General features: G+C 52.7%; 2 protein-coding genes across 2 annotated transcripts in view; both read left to right on the forward strand.

Annotated features, from left to right (window-relative positions):
* ZBP1 (Z-DNA binding protein 1) overlaps positions 1-23,905 on the forward strand; it is a 244,968-nt gene that overhangs the window by 62,254 nt on the left and 158,809 nt on the right. The gene's annotated exons all lie outside the window — the stretch shown is intronic.
* On the forward strand, positions 4,046-22,331 carry CTCFL (CCCTC-binding factor like; the record flags this gene model as incomplete). The annotated part of the gene is made up of 10 exons (XM_084888381.1): positions 4,046-4,594; positions 5,001-5,211; positions 6,375-6,545; positions 7,290-7,423; positions 10,089-10,209; positions 11,152-11,301; positions 11,655-11,815; positions 15,017-15,199; positions 20,266-20,362; positions 21,479-22,331. The coding sequence occupies 10 exons, from the start codon at positions 4,046-4,048 to the stop codon at positions 21,619-21,621; spliced, it is 1,920 nt and encodes a 639-aa protein (XP_084744507.1). The 3' UTR covers positions 21,622-22,331.

Consider the following 23,905-nt stretch of genomic DNA (forward strand, 5'->3'; position numbering starts at 1 on the left):
CAAGGTAGAGGTTATAATGATAATGTTCCAGAAAGTTCTAGAACACTTGGTACACTTTACCTGAGAGTCCAGTCCCCGGGCTGGCACCCTGCCTCTTCTTATGACCACTCCTAACGATTTGAAGAACGCTCCTGTGCATGTGCCCCAGCCTCCCGCCCCGGTGGCCAAGTCCATGAGCAGTGCTGAGCCACCTGTTTGGTAAAGGTACATTCTCTGTGTGTGCATACCAAAGTTCAAAGTGTAATGGTCCAACAGCGTTCGCCAGAGGCCAGCTGGCACGATGAAAACAGACACTCCTTTACAGCCTATTGGTTAAAATCAGAGTGATAACAAGATCATTTTAGGCAAAAGAACCGGGCTGTTGATGTACTTTTCGGGGACGGATTATCTCTGCGGCACTTAGAGGAGCCAAACTCCTCACCTAAGACCTGATTAGGTAACGGCGGACGTGCCAGCTGCTAGACTGGCTCCAGAGGAATAGCAATGAACGCAGAGCCAACCAACCACGCAGGAGAAACATTGGCGTCAACTCTCCACCTGTCATAGTCAACAAAGTAGGAAGTCTCTTTCGGTTCTTCTTCCTTCGCATCGAGCTGATTCTAGCACCACACCGTTAGGCCAGAACTCACAGCTCACACATCTTGGTTGGTCCAGGGCGACCTTCTCCCTGAAAAGCAGACCCGAGGCCATGCTGGGAGACGACACACCCATGTCAAAGCTGGAAGCTCTGGGTGCCGGATCCCCATTCAGAAAGGCCGTCTGAGCTCCCCAATGAAGGTACCTGCGTTCATAATGAACGCCTACTGTATGCACGAACAACCACTGGGTAAGGTGAAGAGTGCCAGACAGGTCTCTTCACACGAAGAGGTCAGAGGTATCATTCAACAGCTCAGGTAAACATTGCCACAGAGCCACAAAAGGAAACCATGACATTGGTTTCTGGAAGATTCTAGGATGTGAAAATCAAGCTCTCCCTCCCCGTGGGCAGGGAGGCAGGAAAGAAAGAGGGTCAGGACAAAGCCGTCCGACACCCCGCTGCTCCTCAGAGCGGTGCCGGGCCTCCCTGCCGGGCCTTTGAAGGTTCTTGTCATAGTCTGTTCCCCCAGGGGTCAGTAAACAAACAAAAGCCATAATAAAGAGCAAACTACACAGCATTTAAGTTCGGGATGCTCTGAATCACAGGTCCCATCATTTGAGCGAGTTTCTTAACTTTTTCTTTCACTGTGAAGAGATTATATACTGACCGCCCAAGTGCTGTTCCCCCACCTCCACCTTCTGAAAGAGGGTCCCAGACGCGTCCTTCAGTGGGGGGCTCCCATGGGGGTCTAAGGTGGGACTCCCAGGACGTCTAATAAGAGCAGAGAAAACAAATGTAATTTTCGGTGCACTTCAGGAGGGGAGCGAAGTTCGGAAAACTGCTGGTTTGTCTTCCCTGCCACTGCCAGTCTCTTCATCGCTGTCACCTCCTCTCCCCTCAGCACCCTCCTCCCACCTGTTCCTCCTCTCTCCTCTCTCCCCTCTCCTCCCCAAGACCCTGCGTTTTCCCCTTCCATGCCCCTCCCTCCATTGGCTTTATTCCTCCATTAAAAAATGAGCTTTTAATTGGTAGCTGAAATTTCTAAACACCCATTTATTATATAAAGAGTGGCCCAAACTTTCTAGCTGCCTGCGCATTAGAGCGAGAAGGCATTAAATAAGTGGTGATTGTTCAGGCGGAGAAACTCATTTAAATTATTTAAAAGAAGTTATCACAATACACTATTTTCCCTGGCCCTCTGCTATTTATCTTCCGCGTATAGTATGCATACTGTAATGGAAACCCAGACCGTGTCTAAGCCAGCCAGTCAGCCAAGCAGCTCCCTACAAACGCAGGACTGCTGGCATATGAGTTCCTTTTGAAAGGGAATTTAGTTCCATCCTTTGTGCCATCGAAAATGAAAATGCAGACTTGAGTGCACCCTATGCAGGAGAACGTGACATAAAATTGAACGGCCACAGGAAGGGCCGCGGAGGGTGCTGGGCAGACACAGACATGGACAGTCCTGGGCCTCTGTTCGGGCCCTGTGGGGCCCGAACCCTTCCTGGGCTCCGCACGCAGGCATACATTCTGTAGCCGGTGGAGAAATGAGCCCACGGCCTCCAGAGACCATGGGAAACAAGAGTCCCATCGGAAAGAAGGTGCTGAGAGGACACTCCCAGGCCCGCAACCCCATTCAAGCGGACAGCTGGTGGCACGAGGACCTTCACACCGTGTGGCCCCTTCCAGTGTGTCTCTCCCCAACACTAGTCTCTGTTGGGTACCTCCTTCAGTCCGTTCCTTCACCTCCCACCTGGAGGAGGCATTCTGGGAAGCATTTCATAAAGTCTCAAGATCTGGGAAAGGCCCAACAGCTCTGCCCCTCTCCACTCCCATCTCCCCACCCCTTTCCGGCCGGACATCCCCACTCACTTTCCTCTCTTGCTTCCCCATGTCTCCTCCATAGTCCAACTTCCGTTAGTCCATTGGCTTACATCCCCCATGTCCTGGGCCCTCTCCTACCTCCTCCCCGCCTTTCTATCCACCTGTCTCCCACTCAGGTCTTTGGGGCCTCCTCCAGGTGCCCTCCTCCCTCCGCTGTCCACCCATCTGCCCCGTCCACCCACCGGCCGCCTGTCTCCAAACTCCTTTTGGTGCTCCCTCTCTTCAGTCCCCCCATTTCGTCCATCTTCCTTTCAATAAGTCATTGGGAACGCCCCCTATAATTCCCCCTCCACTTCCGTCCTCTCCCCTCCCCCCATCTCTCAGCGCCCCCTGCAGGCCCCCTCCACTTCCGTCCTCTCCCCTCCCCCTAAGCTCTCAGCGCCCCCTGCAGGCCCCCTCCACTTCCGTCCTCTCCCCTCCCCCTAAACTCTCAGCGCCCCCTGCAGGCCCCCTCCACTTCCGTCCTCTCCCCTCCCCCTAAGCTCTCAGCGCCCCCTGCAGGCCCCCTCCACTTTCGTCCTCTCCCCTCCCCTCCAAGCTCTCAGCGCCCCCTGCAGGCCCCCTCCACTTCCGTCCTCTCCCCTCCCCCTAAGCTCTCAGCGCCCCCTGCAGGCCCCCTCCACTTTCGTCCTCTCCCCTCCCCTCCAAGCTCTCAGCGCCCCCTCCACTTCCGTCTTCTCCTCTCCCCTAAGCTCTCAGCGCCCCCTGCAGGCCCCCTCCACTTCCGTCCTCCCCTCCCCCCAGGTCTCAGGTCCCCTTCCATTTCCCCTCCTCGCCCACCCCCTGGGTTCTGTCAGCGCTATTGCTGGCCCCTCTATTTCTCCTCATCCTCACCCCACCTCCGCGTCTCAGGGCCCCCCTTCCACCACCTCCTGGGCAGCACCCCCTGGCCCCGCCCCTTGCACCCAGCACCCATCCCCCACCCCCTGCGGCTCCCCCTGCGCCTGCGCACAGCAGCCGGCTCCCTGCTCCTTCATCCTCCTGCCTCAGCGCCCGGGGCGGCGGTGCCGCAGCCTCCTCCCCGCCGCAGCCTCCTCCGAGGCGGAGCTGCACCAAGGCCCCACCTCCCGCTGCTCCAGCCCCTGCACAGCACGTGCTGCTCCGCTTGTGGGCGGGCGGTGAGATGGCGGGAAGGCGGGAAGGCGGGGCGGACAGGGGAGGGGCCGGGCGGTATGGAGGGGCTGGACAGGGGAGGGGCCTGACGGGGAGGAGCCGGGAATGGAGATGCACATGCTTTGTCTGCCAAGTGTGTGTGGGCTCAAGGCTCCAGACCCAAAGCCCGGGTGGCTCAAACGGTGCTCCATCTGGAATTGTGCAATGGTGGGAAGCTTGCTCAGGCCCACCTTGCTTGTCCTAGGACCTGCATTTGCTGAAAACCTGCTCAAGCCCAAACTGTTGGTTCTAGAATGTTCTGAACAAATGCCTGCTGAGGCTCAGCCCCTCCTAGGCCTCTGCTGAGTCAGCTTAGTCCTGATTCCTATGGGGCCTAAGGCCTTCTGAGGTCAGCCCCACAGCCTGCTAGGGGCCAGACCTCAGGGCGCCCCACCAGACTGCTTGCTTCTTTCTCAAACAGGCCAAGTCAAAATGGCAAGGACGGAGGTCTATGGCCCTTCTAAGCAGTTCACCAAAATCAAAGAGCTAGAACTGGTCCCAGAAAAAGCCCAGGAGGAGGCGGCGGGCGGAGTGCGCAGAGCGAAGGAGACCCCAAGCCCCAGGGAAGCGGAGGCCGAGTGCACCTATGGGGCTCTCCTGGCCAAGATCTCCGAGGGCGAGCAGGAGCTGGTGCCCGCCGCCATGGAGGACGGCGGGACCCACATCCTGACTCTGCAGGCGGTGTACCCCCCCTTCGAGGACGGGGAGCTGCCGGAGGGCGGCTGTCAGGTGCCGCAGCACCAGGAAGGGGTGCCGGTGATGATGCCGCCGGCCGGCAGTGGGCTGCCCTCGCTGCTGTGGGTCCGAGAGGGGGCCCAGCAGGGCCTGCACCAGTGCGTGGCCATCAGCATCCAGGACGAGGTGTACTCGCTGCAGGCGGTGGAGCCCGTGCAGTTCCACGTCCTGCAGGACGGCGTGGGCCTGGCCCCGGAGGACGGGGAGGGTGCGGAGAGCCTGCCCGGAAGTGCTGGGCTGATGCAGGTACGGCTGGTTTTAAAAAGCAAAAACCACTTTTCAGGTTGCCTTTTTTGTGCAGCATTGTGTATGGGCAAATTAACCACACTAAGATAATTCCCAGAAAAATCCTGGAGACCACGTGCTCTTTTTTTTTTTTTTTTTTTTTTTTAAGAGTCTTTAAAAAGATTCCCTAATTAGAAAGCTATCAGGTGACATTGTGGGGTCTTTTTTAAAAATAGTGTTGTTTTACCACCAAAACTCCTTGACGCTTAATAATTACGTGTGAGCATTCTGGCTGCAACGGACAACCTGATGGGCTACTTTGGTTTTCTCTTGCGTCGTGTGTTCCTTGGTGTCCTCAAGGCAAAGAGCTGGATCCGGCTGCAGTTTGTGCGTCGTGTTTGCTTAAATGCTCGCTCTTATTTGTTAGCTTGAGACTAGTCGGGAGGAGGACCAGCTGCCAGCTGGAGGCGGCGTCCAGCAAGCACAGGACCGGTTCTTCCTTGTGGAAGCGAGGCAGGAAGAGGATGTTGTTCTGGCCATTTCCAACTTAACCGGAGAGGACACAGAAGACCATCTCGCCTCCAGTGAGCCACCTGTTGAGATAGCCAACTCTCCAGAAACTCAGCAGGAGACCAAAGGTAGGTGCGCTCATTGTGTGACAGACCCTGCCTAAAAGTGGCTGCTGTTGAAGGTGTAAGGGGTTGACTTCGAGTTGCTTCCAGAAAAGTCAGGAAACGGGAGAAATGTTAAACGGATGTTGTTTATTGTGCATCGAATCCAAGCGTTTTGCTCACAGATGTTTTAAAGGCGTAGAAAATGCTCCTGCGAAATGCTGTGCATGTACATAGAATGCTGGGCTCCCCGTCCGGGGAGTGGTGTGGAGAAGGCAGCAGGGATGCCTCTGGGGGAGGGGAAGGTGAGGAAAGAACTCAGAAACCACTCAGTGGGGACCACTGGTCCAGGCAGCAGGAAATGGCCTGTGGGTGTGGCCTCATAAGGAGACTGGATGGTGCTCGAAGAGGGAGGTCAGGCCAGATTAGGAAGGACCTTGAAGTTATGTTAAAACAGGTTGAGCCCTGGTGTTGCTCAGTGGCTAGAGCACCTGCCTGTGCACTGAAGGGCTCTGGTTCCATTCCTGGTCAAGAGCACATGTACCTTGATTGCAGATTTGATCCCCAGACCCAGTTGGGAGGCAACCAGTCAAAGTCTTTCTTTCACCCCTCTCTCTCTCTCTCTCTCTCTCTCTTTCTCTTTCTCAAAATCAATGGAAAAAATATCCTTGGATGAGGATTAACAACAAATTTTTTAAAATTGAGATTGAATCATGACAGCCCACAGGATGAATTTGACCTTCAAAATTATTTTTTGGGCTTCTTTAAGAAATAACTTCTTGTTTAAATTAAGAGTTCACCCTCCGACTCTCAAACTGTAGCTCATTTTTTTGAAGTCCTATTTGGCAGCACGTGGCCCTGTCTCCTCCTCCTGCAGCCGGTGGCGGGGCTGGGGAGTGACCCGCCGCCGCCACCGCCCGCGGTCCACGCCACTCATCCAGCAGTCCTGCCGCTGCTTCCCTCCGGAGGGTGAGCTTGCAGCCCTCCCCATGTAGTAGGTTCTCATTTATTTTAAACAAGAGATTGTGACCCCAAAATCCCAACTCCCAGCTCACTTCAGGTTCTTACTATAGTCATAAGTTTGTGCACCACGGCCTCTGTCTCACCCCCGCGTGCTTTCTCCACCCCGGAGAGAAATGGGAGCGCAAAGCGCCTTTCACAGAAGCACAGACCGTGTCTCCTCCCCGCAGGAGGAGCGCAGGCCTTCCGCTGTGACCTGTGCCCGTTCACCACGGCCAAGGCGGCGAGCCTGAACCGCCACGTGAAAACCCACACCAGCGAGAAGCCGCACGTGTGCCACCTGTGCCTGAAGGCCTTCCGCACCGTCACGCTCCTGCGGAATCACATCAACACCCACACAGGTGACCGCGGGGGCACGCCCCCGGTGACGCGTGTGGCGGCTTTCAGAGTGCGAGTGCAGCCTGGCCTGTGTTTTAAGATAGCGTGTTGTTTTCTGTCGTGTCAATTAAAAACACTGGCAGCGCCAAAATTGCTTTGGCTCAGTGGATAGAGCGTCAGCCTGCAGACTGAAGGGTCCTGGGTTCAATTCCGGTCAAGGGCATGTACCTTGGTTGCGGGTACATCCCCAGTAGGGGGTGTGCAAGAGGCAGCTGATTAATGTTTCTAGCTTTTTTTTTTTTAATTTTTTTTTTTATATTTTATTGATTTTTTACAGAGAGGAAGGGAGAGAGATAGAGAGCTAGAAATGTCGATGAGAGAGAAACATCGACCAGCTGCCTCTTGCACATCCCCCACCGAGGATGTGCCCGCAACCAACGTACATGCCCTTGACCAGAATCGAACCTGGGACCTTTCAGTCTGCAGACCGACGCTCTACCGCTGAGCCAAACCGGTTTCGGCTGTTTCTAGCTTTCTATCCCTCTCTCTTCCTCTCTGTAAAAACTCCATAAAATATATTTTAAAAATAAATAAAATTAAAAAACTGGCAGAAAATATTTTTACAAAGATTTTTCTCGTCTCTGCCTGGCCTGTATAAGGTTTAGACGGCGAGCCTCTTCCTCCTATGTGGTGTGTTTTGAGGCTGGGTGTAACCCCTAAGTTGTCCATTTCTAAGGACACTGGTGGTGAAGTCTGTGATTTTACAGGAACCAGGCCCCACAAGTGCGGGGACTGCGACATGGCGTTCGTCACCAGCGGGGAGCTCGTCCGGCACAGGCGCTACAAACACACCCACGAGAGGCCGTTTAAATGTCACTTGTGCAAGTACGCGGGCGTGGAAGTAAGTACGCGGGCGTGGAAGTAAGTACGCGGGCGTGGAAGTAAGTCCGCGCGCGTGCTTAAGGCTCGGCGGCGTCTAATTAAGAAGTTGCTGTAAATTATGTTACATTAAACTAACAGCAGAATCCCTTACACAGGAGGTTTTATTAAAGATATTACTCATACAACGTCTGTGCAGGAAATAATAGTCATTCAATTTTCTAAATTGAAAATAGAAAATTGGATTTCTTTCTGCTTTGATTACCTGTTAGCAAAAGCAATATATAAAAACGTGCACATTGCAAATAGAACTGCGTGAGGTGCTTGGGAAATAAATCTCATATTAGCTTCAGAGCTCTCCCTCGCATCTTAGGGAGCCCTCGGGTCCGCAGACGCAAATGTATCCGCTCCAGACAGACCCCAGATCCGGCTGCAGGGTGGCTGACACTCTTGCCTCAGTGGCTCTTGGTCAGATACAAAGCGACTTGCTTGAAGGTTTAAACGTATCGTCCCCTGATACTACAGAGAAACTGGGTGCTTCAAGCTTCAGGCCCGTGTCCCGGTCTTATCAGCGAGGGCCTTTCGTTAGACTTTCCCGCAGGCTCCGCAGCTCGCTGGATGAGACTAACGAACATGACCGGTGCTTTCACTGTCTGTTCCCCGAGGAACTTTGGGGGCCTGCGCTGTCTGTGGGGACGCCTGCGGGGCCTGGTGTTGAGCCTGGTGGGGAAAGGACACTGGGCTCCGGAGGGAAAGAAGTCAAAGGGCATGGCTAACGTTGACAGAGGGGAATGATGCAACCTCGCCTCGAACACGAGGGAATTTCACCGACAGGGTCGGACTCTGATTCCAAGAACTTTTTCCTGCTAGTGCTATTTTTGAAAGTTCTTTCTCATCCGAGTTAAAGGTTGTAGCTTTAGTTTGAAAACACAGAAACGAAAGTTTCAAGGAACCGAGCCACCCGAGAGGCTCAAGCCCTGAGCGGACTTTGGTTGGCGTCCTGAGGATTCTGAGCGCAGACATCGGGGTCCACGGAGACCCTGCTCCGGAGCCCACCGTCTGCCCGCGGCCTGCGGGCTGGCTGGCCCAGCACACGTGGCCCCGTTTTATGAAGTTTCAAGTCTTCCATGCTGGTCTGCTGTAAGCGGGGGCCCTAAGCTTCCTGCACGCCCCCCCCCCCCCCCCGGCCATTGGCCATTTCTCACACAGACCCCCTGGCAGGAATGCATCCCGCTGGGGTGCCCAAGACATCCTGTGAAAGCTCCGAGCTTCCCCTCCCACACCCTCCCCTGCGAAGCCACAGAGGAGGTTGACACATAGCTGCCTTTGATCATCCACAGCCTTCATCAGATCTTTCATGCTGTCACCTTAAAAATTCTTTTTGTCTCACTTTCTGATAACTCGAAGACATCTACTTTTCATCTGGGGAGGAAAAAAAAAAAATCTCAGGTTTTTGGATCTAAGTCTTCCTTTGTTCTTGAATGTTCTTCGGGCTCCTGTGTGCGTGTCGCTTAGGGGCCGTGAGACCCGGAGGTCACAGGCGGGCGATGCGGGCTCCCTGGCCTCGGTCACCCCGCCCTCTGTTCTGCCGAAGGTGGACAAGGCCCGCAGGGAGGGGGTGCAGACGAAGGGGTTCTGGGAGGTAACAGAACCACCCGACAAAAATGGTCAAACGGGAGGTGGCGGGTGGTCTGCCTTTTAACTGGTCGCCTGGAGTTATGCAATTAATCCAATTAGCATGTGTGTTCTTCCCCTTAGAAGTGGCTCGTTATAAAGAAACTCCGGGCACAGGGAGCCATCTTTGATGGCCACGTGGCTCCCTCAGAACCTGAGAAGCACCTCAGCCAGGTGTCCGCCTCTCAGAGAGCGGATGTTTCAAAATTCTCACGTTGTTTGTGCAAACAGGAGCGCCCGGCTCCGTGCTCCTGCGGCGAGACCTAACCTCGGCCGCACGCGTGTGAGTTAAGGTGACCAGATGTCCCGCTTTTGGCGGAACAGTCCCGATTTTTAAAATATATATATTTTATTGATTTTTTTTACAGAGAGGAAGAGAGAGGGATAGAGAGGTAGAAACATCGATGAGAGAGAATCATCGATCAGCTGCCTCTTGCACACCCCCTACTGGGAATGTGCCCGCAACCAATGTACATGCCCTTGACCGGAATCGAACCTGGGACCTTTCAGTCCGCAGGCCGACGCTCTATCCACTGAGCCAAACCGGTTTCAGCGACAGTCCCGATTTTTAACAATTTGTCCCGCGTCCTGCAGCGTTTTTAAAACAGTCCCGATTTATTTTCCAAAAATCGGGACTGTTTTAAAACGCCGCGGGACAAAATGTTAGAAATTGGGACTGTCCCGCCCGAAGCGGGACATCTGGTCACCTTAGTGTAAGTGGCCCTGGGAGTGGAAGTCAAGCCCGGGTGGCCGAGCGGCCAGCTTGCAGTCTGCCCTGCGGATTGTGACGTGGAACCCGAGAGTCTCTGGAAACCACGGCCGGTTTCTCCCGAAGGGTCTCATACGCACGTCAAGTGACAAACAGGAGATAAAAAGTAACGACCCCTTTGCGTTTCTCAGGCACGCAGTAGGGTCTGAGGTTAACATGCCAGTCTCTCTCTAGAACGCCGCTAGGCTGGGTCTAACATTCTCTGGTTTCTCTTGCAATCGAGTGCCTCCCGTGTGTTTCTCAGGCGAGTAAGCTGAAGCGCCACATCCGGTCCCACACGGGGGAGCGTCCCTACCAGTGCCTCCTCTGCAGCTACGCCAGCAAGGACACGCACAAGCTGAAGCGACACATGAGGACGCACTCGGGTAAGAATGGCTCATGTCAAACCGGTTTGGCTCAGTGGATAGAGTGTCGGCCTGCGGACTGTAAAGGTCCCAGGTTCGATTCCGGTCAAGAGCATAGAAGGGGTGTGCAAGAGGCAGCTGATCGATGATTCTCTCTCATCGATGTTTCTAACTCTCTATCCCTCTCTCTTCGTCTCTGTAAAAAATCGATAAAATATATATTTTAAAGAAGAGTGGCCCGCACTGGAGGCCACGGCCGTAAAGCACCCTCTCCATTCAGGAGGGAGCTGGTGAAACCTATGCTTCCAGTGCGAGCATCAGAGCGAGTGTCCCCGGCCTTCTCGGTTGAGGCCTCGCTCTGTGCCGTTGTGTTTTATGCGGAGTCCGGGAGCCCACGTAAGTGCTGGGCCGTCACACCGCTGTGACAGAGAAGACACCATGGAGTATTGGCTGCCACTGGTTGCTCAGGGTTTAAAAGTCAGCTCCTAATGCATCCTCAACCTGGAAGCACATAAAACCTGGCGCTGGTCCCCTGACTTCATATTCCATGTATAATAAGGTGCCCAGACGTCCCGCTTTTGGCAGGACAGTCCCGATTTTTAACAATTTGTCTCACATCCCATGACGTTTTAAAAAAGCCCCGATTCTTTAAAAAAAAAAAATCGGGACTTTTTAAAAATGCCTTGGGGCTGTCCCACCAAAAGCAGGATGTCTGAGCACCTTAGTGTATATGCAGCATGCTTACATGTGCTTCTCCGTTCCTTACGCTGAGGATGGGGACAGAGGGCGGTTCGGACGCGGCTTGGAAATGTTGTTCTAATTGGGGGTGACCATAGGAGAAAGGGGCTGAAGAAGGAGCTCGGGGAACAAAAGACAAGCTTTCGGCTCCGTGTCCTTTGGGGAGGATGAGGCCCTCGGGGTGAGGCCCCTCTGCAGACGGTCGTCTTTGTCGCCATCCTACAGGCGAGAAGCCCTACGAATGCCACGTGTGCCACGCGCGCTTCACCCAGAGCGGCACCATGAAGATGCACGTCGCGCAGAAGCACAGCGAGAACGCCCCCAAGTACGAGTGTCCGCACTGCGCCGCCCTCATCGCGAGGAAGAGCGACCTGCGTGAGCGTTTGAGCTGAGGACCTTCCTTCTGCAGGGGAACCTGTGGTGCCCTGGGCCTGATTCTGAGGAGGCAGCTGGGCTGCAGGAGCCAGTCTGGAACCTGTTTTTTCCAGCGGTCCTGTGGTGCCATCTGGTGGCTGGTTTGCATAAGTGCAGCTTCGTGATATTTCGGTTGTTGATGTGCATCCTTCTCCTGGCATCCAATGGGCAGAGGCCAGGGGTGCTGCTGCTGGAGGTCCCACACGGGATGGTCCCCTCTCCGTGGGCTCACATGCTGAGAGGGAGGAGCCCCGGCCTAGGTCAGCCTCCCAGGAGATCACACCCCCATATTCAATGTTCTGTAACGGTTTCAGGGGTCCACGTGCGCAACCTGCACACGTACAGAGCCACGGGGATGGAGTGCCGCTACTGTCCCGCCGTCTTCCACGAGCGCTACGGCCTCCTCCAGCACCAGAGGACGCACCGGGGCGAGAAGAAGTTCAAGTGTGAGCAGTGCAGCTACGCCTGCAAGCAGGTACTGAGTTCCAGTCGGTTTGGGGATGGGGTGGGAGGCCACGGGAGGAGGCAGGGCTGGAGCGGGGCTTCCTGTCACTCTGAAGATGCTGGGAAAAGTCATGCTTTTATAAAAAGGCTATTGGAAATAACCAAAAGGCAGCCATGAGCCGGTACATTAAAGCAACAGTTTGTAAAGTGTGGGTCATAGGCCCCTAGAGGTCCTTGAAACCAATCAGGGCCATGAGATCAAACTGTTTATCATTGATTGTCCTGGCAGGTGGGTCTGCTAGTTCCCATACACCAAAAAGGTTGTGGGTTTGATTCCAAGTCAGGGCACATACCTAACTTGCGGGTTTGATCCACCATCAAAGTGCATATGGAAAGCAACCGATCGATGTTTCTCTCTCGCATTGATATTTCTCCCCCCCCCTCTTTTTCTCTCCCCCTCTTCCTCTCCCTTTCCCTCTCTTTCTCTCCCTCTTTTTCTTTTTCTCCATTTCTCTCTTTCTAAAAATCAATAAAAACATGTCCTTGGATAACGATTTTAAAAAATATTGTCCTTCAATAAGGAATTAATGCCAATATGCCCTCTGCTGCACGGCATTGGCAGTGGTTGTGCAAAAGCCGGGGAGGCGCCTCATACAAAGCAAAGCAGTGCCGTTAGCACGTGCTCTCACCTCCGTGCACGGGGAGCAAAGGAAAGGCAGGCGGCTTTGCGTCCTGATGTCCTTGGAAAGGCAGCACAGCTCTGAGCTGTGTTCAGTCTGGACTGCGACTGTGCGGGTGACAAGCCAGGGGTTGGTAGGAAGCCGCTCTCCCCTCTGAGGCAGGACGGGGTCTGGAGGGCATTGCCTGTGGGGCTGCCGGAGTTGCCAGCTCAACTGGCCACTTTTCTAGTTTTACTTGGAGTTGCCAGCTCAACTGGCCACTTTTCTAGTTTTACTTGCAAGGGCAAGCGACAGACTCTGCTTATTCAGTTCCTGGGCATTTAACAATACCAGTACCTCCTTCTGGAAGGTGAACGGAACAGGCACATCACTTAACAGAAATATTGTGGCCAAGGATGCATCAGCTTTTAAGAGGGAATTGGAATTAGAATTTTGTGAAACTTATATCCAAAGATGGTTGTGACTTTAAGAAAGCAACTTTGTATATGGAATGATGAAATGTGTTAGCATTCAGAAGCTCTTCGTAACTCAAACTGGTTTTTTCCCAAACAACCAATCTATTATTTTACAAAACGAGGGCTAGGTAAAGAGTCCGTTCAAAGTATAAGATCAACAGAGTTAAATGTGACAGAGAACAAAAAGTTCATGAGGTGGTTTCAGATTCCATGTTCTAGCAAATTTTTAAGAAATACCACTTTTTGAGTTTTGGTGTAATATCAAAATGAGAATGTCGACAATTATTTGAAAAGGCTATTAAAATTCTGTCCCTTTCCCAGCTACCTGTCTGTAAGAGTAGATTTCCTTCATCTATTAGTATCTCAACCACAACACCCCTCGGCTGGCTGGAGGCAGAAGCAGAGATGAGATAAACAAGTACTTGTGTTTATAAGCATGTCCCAAGTGGTAACTGGGAACCCTCTCTGCTAAGCCAGATACTCATTTTTGTTTTGAAAAAAATGTAATATGTGTTTATAGAAATATGTTAACGTGTAGTTGGTTTATTGTTCTTTTTTCAAAGAATCTTTAGCTATTTTCATATTTTAATTCCTCCGTTTTGATTTCTAATATAGTCAGTATTAATAATTTTGGGGGTTATTACTGATGCATAAGAGTAAAAGGGGTCCTAAGACCAGAAGTGTGAGAACTGCCCTGGCCAGTGTGGCCCCGTTGGTGGAGCATTGTCCTGTACTCCGAAGGGTTCGAGTCCCAGTCAGGGCACATCCCCGGGTTACAGTTTCGATCCCTGTTCGGGGTGCACTGTCAATGTTTTCCTCTCACATTGATGTTTTTCTCCCTCTCCCTTCCTCTCTTTCTAACATCAAACATGAGGGTTTTTTTAAGAGGCCTGAGCCACTTGGACACTTTGTTAGGAAAGGTGGGAGTCGGTGCTCACTGTGTTTCAAGTGGGAGCTGTAAACGGTAAAAGCTTTGAGTAAAGAAAAGAACGTTTTTTGTTTGTTTTTTTAGTAAACTTTGAACATTCTAATATCCTAAGCCCAGCTCAGTTTTTTAAAAACGAACTAGGAGAATTTCCTGGAAGATGGGTAAGTCTTGGAGGGAGGAGGAGGGGGTCCCCAGGAGGGTCAAGCAGAGGGCAGACGGGGCCTTGAGCTGGGACGCTGCTGGGAGCTCTGAGGGCGTTGGTTCTGGAGAGCCAGGCTCCGGTGGGACGGTGACTCCGGGGGGAGACGGAGCTGGTCCTGGAGGAGAGGCGAGGCAGGGAACGGCGGAGGGTGTCCGGAGAGAGACTGCAAGAAAGACTGTCCGTAGGCAGTTAACCCGAGTGCGGAAGTGCTCATGCATGCCATCTGAATCATGGCATTGTAACCCTGGCCGGTTTGGCTCAGGGCATAGTGTCCGCCTGCGGACCAAAGGGTCCCTCCCAGGTTCGATGCTGGTCAAGGGTGCATACCCTGGTTGCAGGCTCCTGGCTCCTGCCCGGCCTGGGCCCTGTTGTGCAGGAGGCAACCAGTAGACATCACATCGATGTTTCTCTCTGTCTCTCCCTCTCTCCTCCACTCTCCCTAGAAATCAATGGGAAAATATCCTCAGGTGAGGATTCAAACAAACAAACAAACAAACGAAAAAGAGTCATAGCGTTTTAAAGCAAATAAATGAAATGTGTATTTTTGTTTCATTTTATATATTTTTTTGTCCTGATTCTCCCGAAATTCTTTGCGCATATAAATCTTGGTTAAAAGTTCTACTGCGTCTTTGCTGAGAACAGTCCTTGGCCCCGGATGCTTTCAGTTCGATGGCAGGTTTGTTGTCCTTCCTTCGGGAAGCAGAGGGAAGCGTGAGCCTCGTGTGCTTAAGCTCTCACTCTGTTCAGTTCGCGGTTCTGTCCGCCCGCGTAAACACAGTTCACGGGCCTGCAAACACGTGAGCTCTCGGAGGGAAAGTGGTGTGTCCTCGAACCCGGGCCTGTGGGAGCGCTGGGCCTCCGTGATCCTTCCCTGCAGTGCGCTCACCTTTGGGGAGGAAGAAGCATACGATAGTAATGTCCGACACAGGGCACCCCTGTAAGGAGCTGAGCCTGTCCCCCCCTCCAGGGGCGCCACATGGCGGCGCACACCCGGACCCACGCCGGAGAGAAGCCCTTCGCCTGCCTGGCCTGCGGCCAGCGCTTCCAGAAGGAGGAGCAGCTGGGCGCCCACGCCAGGAAGTGCCAGGCTGCCGCCCTGCCCCCCAGCGGGCACGAGTGCCCCACGTGCGGGAGAGGCTTCTCGCGCTGGGTAAGCCCCCATCCGTCTCCTGGAAGGACCCCTTCCTCCCGCACAGGCCCCCCCCCCCCCCCCCCCGGGCGGAAACCCAGTTACGGAGACCAGGCGCACCTGGGAGGTGTTAGCGGCCACAGGACTCCTGAAATCTCATCAGAGTGCGCTCTCCTTCTCCGAGAGAAGACAGTCCTGCAGACAAAGCCGCGCAAACGCGTTTAGGGATTCCCAGACCCACAGCAGTCCAGGGAGAATCCCTAGTTTCAGGGTAACTCTTACAATTGTTCCTGTGAATTCGATTTGGGCTTCTTCACAGAGAGAAAGCAATTTTCGAAATGTTTCACAGATGGCATATATATATTTTATTGATTTCAGAGAGGAAGGGAGAAGGAAAGGGATATAGAAACATCAGTGATGACAGAGAACCATTGATTAGCTGCTTCCCACATGCCCCCCTCTGGGGGTCAAGCCGCAACCCAGGTATGTGCCCTTGGCGGGAATCAAATCCGGGCGCCTTCAGTCAGCAGGCCGACGCTCTCTCCACTGAGCCAAACCGGCCAGGGGTCACAGACGATCTTAACATAGTGCTATTGGTACCGTGCTAAGCACACTATTTACCCTCCCGCTTTATTATCTGGGGGTGTTGTGCTTGTTTTCTATTTTCGGACTAACAAATTGCCTCACGCTGCTGGGCTTAAGCACCAAACATGTGTGGCCTCAGGGCCCGTGGCCCACTCTCGGCTGGTGGCTCTGGCTCCCGGCCCCTGAGGCTGCCTCAGGGAGTGGGTGGGGCTGTGCCCTCTGAAGGTGGCCCTGGCTGGGAGCCACTCCGTGGGGTGGGCACCGGCCTGGGTTCCTGGCACACAGGCCTCTGGATTGGACAGCTCCAGCGTGCACGGAGGAAGCCACCGAGCCTTTTGTCACCTGGTCTTAAAAGTGACAACACTTCTGTTCATTAGCAACGAACCACTGAGTCCAGCCCACACTCAAAGGCGGGCATGAGGCCCTTTGGAAAGGAAGAGTGTCCACACACACACACACACAACACACACATACACACACAACACACATGCACACACAACACACACATGCACACAACACACACATGCACACAACTCATATACACACATGCATGCACATGCACACAACACACATGACACACATATATACACACACAACACACACACACTCACACACACACACACGATGAGCTAGATCCTGAGATGATGGCTGCTCCACACTAACTTTACAAAAGTTTTGAGTTATCTGAAGTTGACTATTTTTATGGGGAAAACTTTATTTTCTCTTGAAAGGTAGGGTCGTTGTGTGCTCTGGTAGGGAGCATAGTGGGATGATTCTGGAGTGTTGATGCCAGTAGTTCAAAATGTCAAAAGTCATGGCAGCGCTCCAAGAAGGAGCATTCCTATGGGGTGAACATTGAGTGGAGCGCCCTCTAGTGAGAGAAACAGAAAGCGGAGGACAGAATGAATTGGCCTCATAGTGGGATCAGAAGCTTTGAAACTTTGTCTTTCATTCAAAAAGGAAGGTATTTGGATTTACATCTGGAATATATTAAAAAAAAAAAAAAAAAAAAAAAACTCTTACAACTTAATAACAACAAAAAGTCGGGTAGCCAATTAAAAACAGGAAAATTATCTAAACACACACTTCTCCAAAGCTCATGAGAGATGCGTGGTATCATTAGTTACCAGGGAAATTTGAATCAGCATCACTCTAGAGCCTGCTGTTGTGACAGCTACAATTAAGGAAGACATAGTGGCCCTAGCCTATTTGCTTCTGTGGATAGAGCGTTGGCCTGCGGACCAAAGGGTCCCGGGTTCAATTCTGACCAAGGGCAAGTACCTGGGTTGCAGGCTCCTCCCAGGCCCAGACCCTGGTCAGGGCGCAGGCAGGAGGCAACCAATTGATGTGTTTCTCTCACATGAATGCTTCCCTTTGTCTTTCCCTCCTTCTCCCACTTTCCCTAAAACATCAATTGGAAAAGATCCTCCGGTGCCAGGATTAACTAATTAACAAAAGACGCCATGAAAGAGCGGGAAAGAGCTCTGAGGCTGCTGGGGGGTTTGCAGAGGGAAGCCATCCTGGCTGGTGCCCAGTGGTTAGGCCGTCGCCCCACACACCAAAGGGTCGTGGGCTTGGTTCCCAGTTAAGGGCATGTATCCCACATGTATCTCTTTCACATTGATGTCTCTCTCTCTCTCTTCCCCCGCTCTCCTCCAACCCCTGCTCTCTCTTCCCCTCCCTTCCTTCTACTCTCTGTAAAGATCAATGGGAAAGTATACTCTAATGAGGATTAACAGATAAAGAAATAAAAATAAAATAAGCTCAAAGGTTAAATGTCCACCCCTGAACCAGGAGGTCGTGGTTCAATTCCCAGTCAGGGCACAAGCCCGGGTTGTGGGCTCGATCCCCAGCAGGGGATCCAAAGATTCTCTCCCATCTCTGAAGTTTCCATCTCTCTCTCCCTCTCTCTGAAATCAATAAAAACATTTTTTTTAAAAGCATTGCTGGCGGGAACGCAAAATGACATAGACACTTTGTAAGACACTTTGTCGTTTCTTACAAGACTGAACCTATTTTTGCCACACAATCCAGCAACCACAATGCTTGGTATTTACCCAAAGGAGTTGGAAGCCTGTGTCCACAGGAAGACCTACTGTGCAGCAGTTTCATTCATAATAGCCACAACTTGGCAGCTTCGATAGATGATCGGGCCCTTCAACTGTGGCCATCCGGGCAATGGGGTATTGCCCAGCACTGAAAAGAAGTGAGCAGCCAGGCCATGGAGAGATGGGAACCTTTTAAAAAGCTTTTTCTGCTGTTGGTTTTTTAAAAATACGTTTTTATTGATTTCGGAGAGAGGAAGGGAGACAGGGATAGAAACATCAATGAGAGGAAAACATTGATCAGCTGCCTCCTGTACATCTGCTACCGAGGACTGAGCCCACCACCTGGGAATCGAACCGTGACCTCCTGGTCCATAGACTGACGCTCAGCTACTGAGACATACCAGCCGGGCGACGTGGGAGAATCTTAAATGCACATTATTAAGGGAAAGAAGTCAATCTGAACAGCTATGTACCGTTTAATTCCAACTACTATATGACATTCTGGAAAAGGCAAAATTCTGAAGACAGGAAAAGACCAGTGATTTTCAGGAGTGGGAGAGGGAGGGATGAATGGACGAAGCACAGAGGGTTTTTAGGGCCGTGAAACTACTCCGTATGACACATGATGGACACGTGTCATTATACATCTGTCCAAACCCACAGCACATACACCACCAGGCGTGAACGCGGAGCTAATCTGAGGACTTTGAGTGATGCAGACGTGTCAGTGTAGGTTCGTCAGTTATAACAAATGTGCCGTCAGGCGGGATGGTGACAGCGGGGGAAGGTGTGCAGAGGTGGGCCGCGGTATGTGAAGAATCCCCATCTCCCCCATATCAGTCGGTTGCCTTCCGCACCCACCCAGACTGGGGACCAAACCCACAACCCGGGAATGTGCCCTGACTGGGAGTCGAACCCGCCCCCCTTCGGGGTGCAGGACAATGGTCAACCAGCTGAGCCACAGCAGCCCGGCAGCACGCTTCCGTGCTTTACACACAGCAGCCCCAGGACGTCACCGGCCAGGTCCCCTTCCTCCCGGGGGCCTGCTGGGGACTGGGACGCGGGGTCCTCAGGAGGAGGACCTGAGTTCTCTCCGGCACAGTGCTCCTCACGCCACGTCACCTCGGCCCCTGAGTCCTACAGAGCCTGGTGTCCCAGAGGGTTACCCCACCTGCTTCTGGAAGGCTGGTGTGCTTTCGTTTGACTTCTTTGTTCGTTCAGAACTGACATGAGACGTTCTCTTTTTAAAAAATATATATATATATTATTGATTTTTTACAGAGAGGAAGGGAGAGGGATAGAGAGCTAGAAACATTGATGGGGGAGAAATATCAACCAGCTGCCTCCTGCACACGCCCCACCGGGGATGTGCCCGCAGCCAATGTACATGCCCTTGACCGGAATCGAACCAGGGACCCTTCAGTCCGCAGGCTGAGGCTCTATTCACTGAGCCATACGGTTTTTGGCACATGAGACGTTCTTAACCACGAGCGTGCTGGGGCTGTAGGGAGAGATTGGTGTGGACATGTCTGCACTTCTCTGGGGAAGGAACCAGTGCCCTCTATCCTCAGTGGCATCCTCCACCTTAGAGGCTTCCGGTGCCCACCACTGTGCCAACCAGGGCTGGCAGGCTTTTCCGTGAAGGGCCAGCTCCTCAGACCAGACAGGTCCTCTCCTCCCCGACGGCTCACGTCTGGGGTTAAAGCAGGAGCACTGCCGGAGGTGGAGGCTCCCAAATGAAGGGCGGTGGCTTGGCCCAGAGCGCTCGCTGGACAGAAGCTGCTGGCCAGCCAGGCTGCCCGCGGCCACAGGCGCCAGCCCCTGTGCATGAATGCCAAATGGAGTTTCTCTAACCCATAACCTCCCCCCTCTGTTACAGGCGAACCCCCTTCTGCCACCCGTAAGCCCAGGAAGCCCCGTCCTGAAGTCAAAATGGGAATTTAATGTGGTTGGCAAATCTAATGGCGTGTCACCGGTACCTTCCATTAGGCAGTGGGCTTTCCAGAGAGGGAACGTTCTCTGCCTTATTTCATATCCTCCTCCGCGTCCTTCCCTGCGAATCTGTCGCGGAGGCTCCACCGGGCCCCGAGACGCCCACCGTAACCTGATTGCCGTCCGCGGCGTTCATCACTCAGCGGGCGGCGAGGCGCTGGCAGGGCCGGATGGCTCCGCTCTGTTATTGGTTTTCATAAAACCGGCCACTAGATTGAATTTCAGGTTTAATATCCGGCCTCACCTTGGAGAGTAGACGCACTCTAGGAAAGTACTTTCTGACTTCTGTCACGTAGAACTCCCTAACACGCGCCCGCCTGCAGCTAGACCCACCCCGGCCAGCGAGGTCCCCCTCACCGAGTCGCCCTTTGGCGCCGCCGCCTTGTCCGCCTGGCCCCCGGGGCGTCCGGGCCGCGCTCCGGGCGCTCAGCCTGTCTGTGTCGTCTGTGTCGCTTCCCGCAGACCAACATGCGGAGACACGCGGAGAAGTGCGCGGCGGCAGCCGGAGCGGGAGGATGGACCGCGGCGCGGACCCGGGCCACCCCGGAGGAGGAAGACGGTACCTCCTTTTAAACCTATCGGGCTTGAATTGGACCCTGTGTTCTCGCTGCATTTCCCCAGGGGGGGTGGAGGGAGGGTTGTTCTGCGGGGAGCGCACCCAGGAGCCCCGAGGACCAGGCCCCGAGGGCGCCCGGCCCGGAGCGGCTTCCTGCCACATGGGGCGGGTCTGGCGCTCCATGTGGCCCCTGTGGCCATGGGCGGAGCAGCCTGGTCACTAACCCCTCTCAGGGCTGCAGGGAGGCCAGAGTAGGGAAGTGACTGGGGATCCCTGGAGGGGGGGTCCACACCCCCACCACATGGGTTCCTGGGGGGCTGGATGACAGCCGCACATGCCCACTGCCCTCCTGTCCCTGAAGCTCCCACAGCAGAGCCCTGGGTTGCTGGGCGCTGTGTTCGCACCCGAGATGCTGCAATAATGACCGCACATTGGGGGCTTGGACCAGGGAGGTCTGGCCCCCCGCAGTCTGGAGCCAGACACCCTGAATCCAGGTGTGGCCGGCCCTGTTCTCTCTGGAGGCCACAGGGGAGGAGCCTCCTGCCTCTCCAGCTGCTGGCGGCCCCAGCGTTCCCTGGCTCTTGGCTGCTCCCCAAGGCTGTCATCACATGACCTCTCTGTCCGCTTTACCTTTTCTGTCTCTTATAGATCCCCTCGTCGCAGCTTAGGGTCTGCCTGGGAAACTGACATGATCTCATCTCGAGATCCCTAATTACATCTCCAAGGACCCTTATTTCAAAAAGGTCACACTCAGGTCAGATGTCAGGGTGTGGACACAACTTCGGCGGGCGGAGGCAGGGGGCAAGGATTTAACCCACGGCAGGTACACTAGGTGAAGTCCAGCAGCAAGACCAGGCCTCCACCTCAATGCACGGGGTTTCGGTTAAAGCCCCACAGCAGGCACCATCTGTGGAGCTGAGGCTGGGAAACCCTGGCAGAGGCAGAGCTGAGAGCAGACTGATCGTCCTGTCCTGTCCACAGAAAAATGGCTTTCTGAAAAGCGTGCTGCTGGGCTAAACATCAAACCATTGTTTCCAAAATACATGTGCACTGACTTCGTGGCTTTCTTTTAAATTTGTCAACCCTGTGCCTTTCTCCCTCTTCCCCGTCCCCCCCCAGAAGCCGCTGCCGGGGAGGCCTCCATGATGAGGGGAGACCAGTCCCCAGGAGAGATGAGTCCTGTCCACTCCGGGGGAGCTGGACTCCTGGACCTGGACGGAGACCTGACCTGCGAGATGGTCCTCAAGATGCTGGATGAGTGAGCACGCGGGTTAGGAGTGCTTGGCGTCCTCTTTGAAACAATGAAATGTGTGACACTGATAGTCATAGTTTCTTCCAAAGCTGCACGCAGTGCCTAGAATTGTTTGCCTGTGTTTCACTGAATGTTTACAAAATTAAAACAAAAAAACATGGCAGGTATTTTATAAGAGGCCAACATCTTGAATTGAGGGATAAAATCCCAAACCCATGAATTCATTCACTAGATTTTGGTGAAAGTGGCCCAGGACGAGTGAGCAATGAGTTTTGAACAATGCCTGTTTCTGTCGTAGCACAGGCTATGGAGTGCTCCGGCCAATGCCAAAGCTGGCAAACGTGCTCGTGTTAGTTCTAGTATTACAGTTTTTAAACATAAAATATTAATTTTATATACCTTTTTTGTTCAAATGAATTTTGCATAAAATTTAAAGCCATCATAATACTTTTAATGAGTTCTAGATTGATTCAACACAAAGAGCCTTAATGTTACACACACAAAAAAATTGAGTAGGAAATGAAAAACTCTAACTTTGACTAGAAAATAATGCTTAACCTATTTCGCCCCGGTGTCTGAGCAAAGTCTGCATGCAGATTTCCGTGTGCTCTCTAAACTGTGTCCTCTGGCTACAGGAAATCACCCTGGTCACTTCCCATTTCTGCAGATCAGCAGACCCGTCCATCTCCCTTTGTCCTGCTAAAACCACTCTATACTTTCAAAATAATTGGCAGAGAAAAAACAAAATCCCGGTGGTGAAAATGTGTGCTTTTTTAGAAGCCCCTGTAAACACGAGCCTTTCTCAGCTGAGACCTTCCTGTCTCCAAACAGCACCTGAAAGGCCCAGAATTAAAGTCAACTAGTTCCTGTCTTCATAATAAGTCACTTTTTTTTTTTTTTTCTGAGCTCAGCACTTGCTTTTGCTGTGAAATTTTCTCCCTAGAGTTTAAAATCAATGATGGGTCCTAAATGCAAATTCTTTCTTTTTCCTTAGTTTAATTGAGGTCTAACTGACAAAAATGTAAGATGTTGATGAGTACATCACCGTGATGTGATATACGTGTACATCACCGTGACTGCATTGTGGAAGAACCGCTCCCATCTTGTTAGCTCGGTTCCAATTCTTAAAATGCAGATCTGCTGTTAAAAACACCCGGTCAGAAGCACTGGACCAGGTGAGCGTGTGGAAGGGCATTCATTCTCTTCGTAACAGCAAACCATTGAAGTCACTGAGCGAGACACCGTCTGTGGTCGGTTATATGCTACCATTCTGACTATTGGAACTTTTGTAATCGTTTCTTACTTTTTTACTATTTGTTTAAAGATATTTTGCATAACTCAATAAAATGACTTAAAGTTATCTTTGTTATAAAGCGTGCGTGGTGGTTCTAAAAATGTCTCCCTCCCTGCCTCCCATGAAGATGTGGGGAAATTGAAACGCTTGTGCACTGTTGGTGGGAATGTAAAATGGTGCAGCCCCTCCCTGTGGAATACAGCAGGGCAGTTCTTCAAAAACATTGCAAATAGAACCACCCTATGATCCAGCAGTTTGGGTGTACACCTAAAAGAATTGAAAGGGGCCTTGAAGGGATATTTGCACACCCACAGTCATGGCAGCACTAGTCACAGTAGCCAATAGTGGAAGCCACTAGTTATCATGGATGGATGGATGCATGGATGGATGAGTGGATGGATGGATGGATGGATAAATAAATAAATAAATGTGGTCCATCCATACAATGGGATAGTACTCAGCCTCAAAAAGGAAGGAAACTCTGACAGCTGCTGCCACACGCATGGGCCTTGAGGACATTACGTAAGCCAGACACAAAAAGACAAACACTGCATGATTCCACCTATGTGCGGGGCCCAGGCAGTCAAATTCCTGGAGACGGAGGATGTGGGTGCGGGGCTGGGGCATGCGGAGTTAGTGTGTAATAGTGCAGAGCTTCCGTCTGCGAAGGGGAATGAGTTCTGGAAAGGATGCTTGTGATGGCTGCACAACAGCGTGAATGTGCCTAATGCTGTTGAACTGTCCGCCCATAGTGAAAATAGCAAATTTTATGTTGTGTATTTTACTACAATTAAACATTTTTAAATGTAAAGAGAACAGATAAACATGTTTAGCCCTGGCTGGGTTGCTCAGTGAATTGAGCATCAACCTGCAGACTGAAGGGTCTCGGGTTCGGTTCTGGTCAAGGGCATGTACCTTGGTTGCGATCCCTGACCTCCACTCCTGGTGTGGGGGGCAGCCGATCGCTGTGTCCCTCTCTCTGTCTCTCCCCCTCCCTTTC

Source organism: Pipistrellus hanaki, assembly GCF_964339955.1.
Source record: "Pipistrellus hanaki genome assembly, chromosome: 6".
Classification (NCBI taxonomy): domain Eukaryota; kingdom Metazoa; phylum Chordata; class Mammalia; order Chiroptera; family Vespertilionidae; genus Pipistrellus; species Pipistrellus hanaki.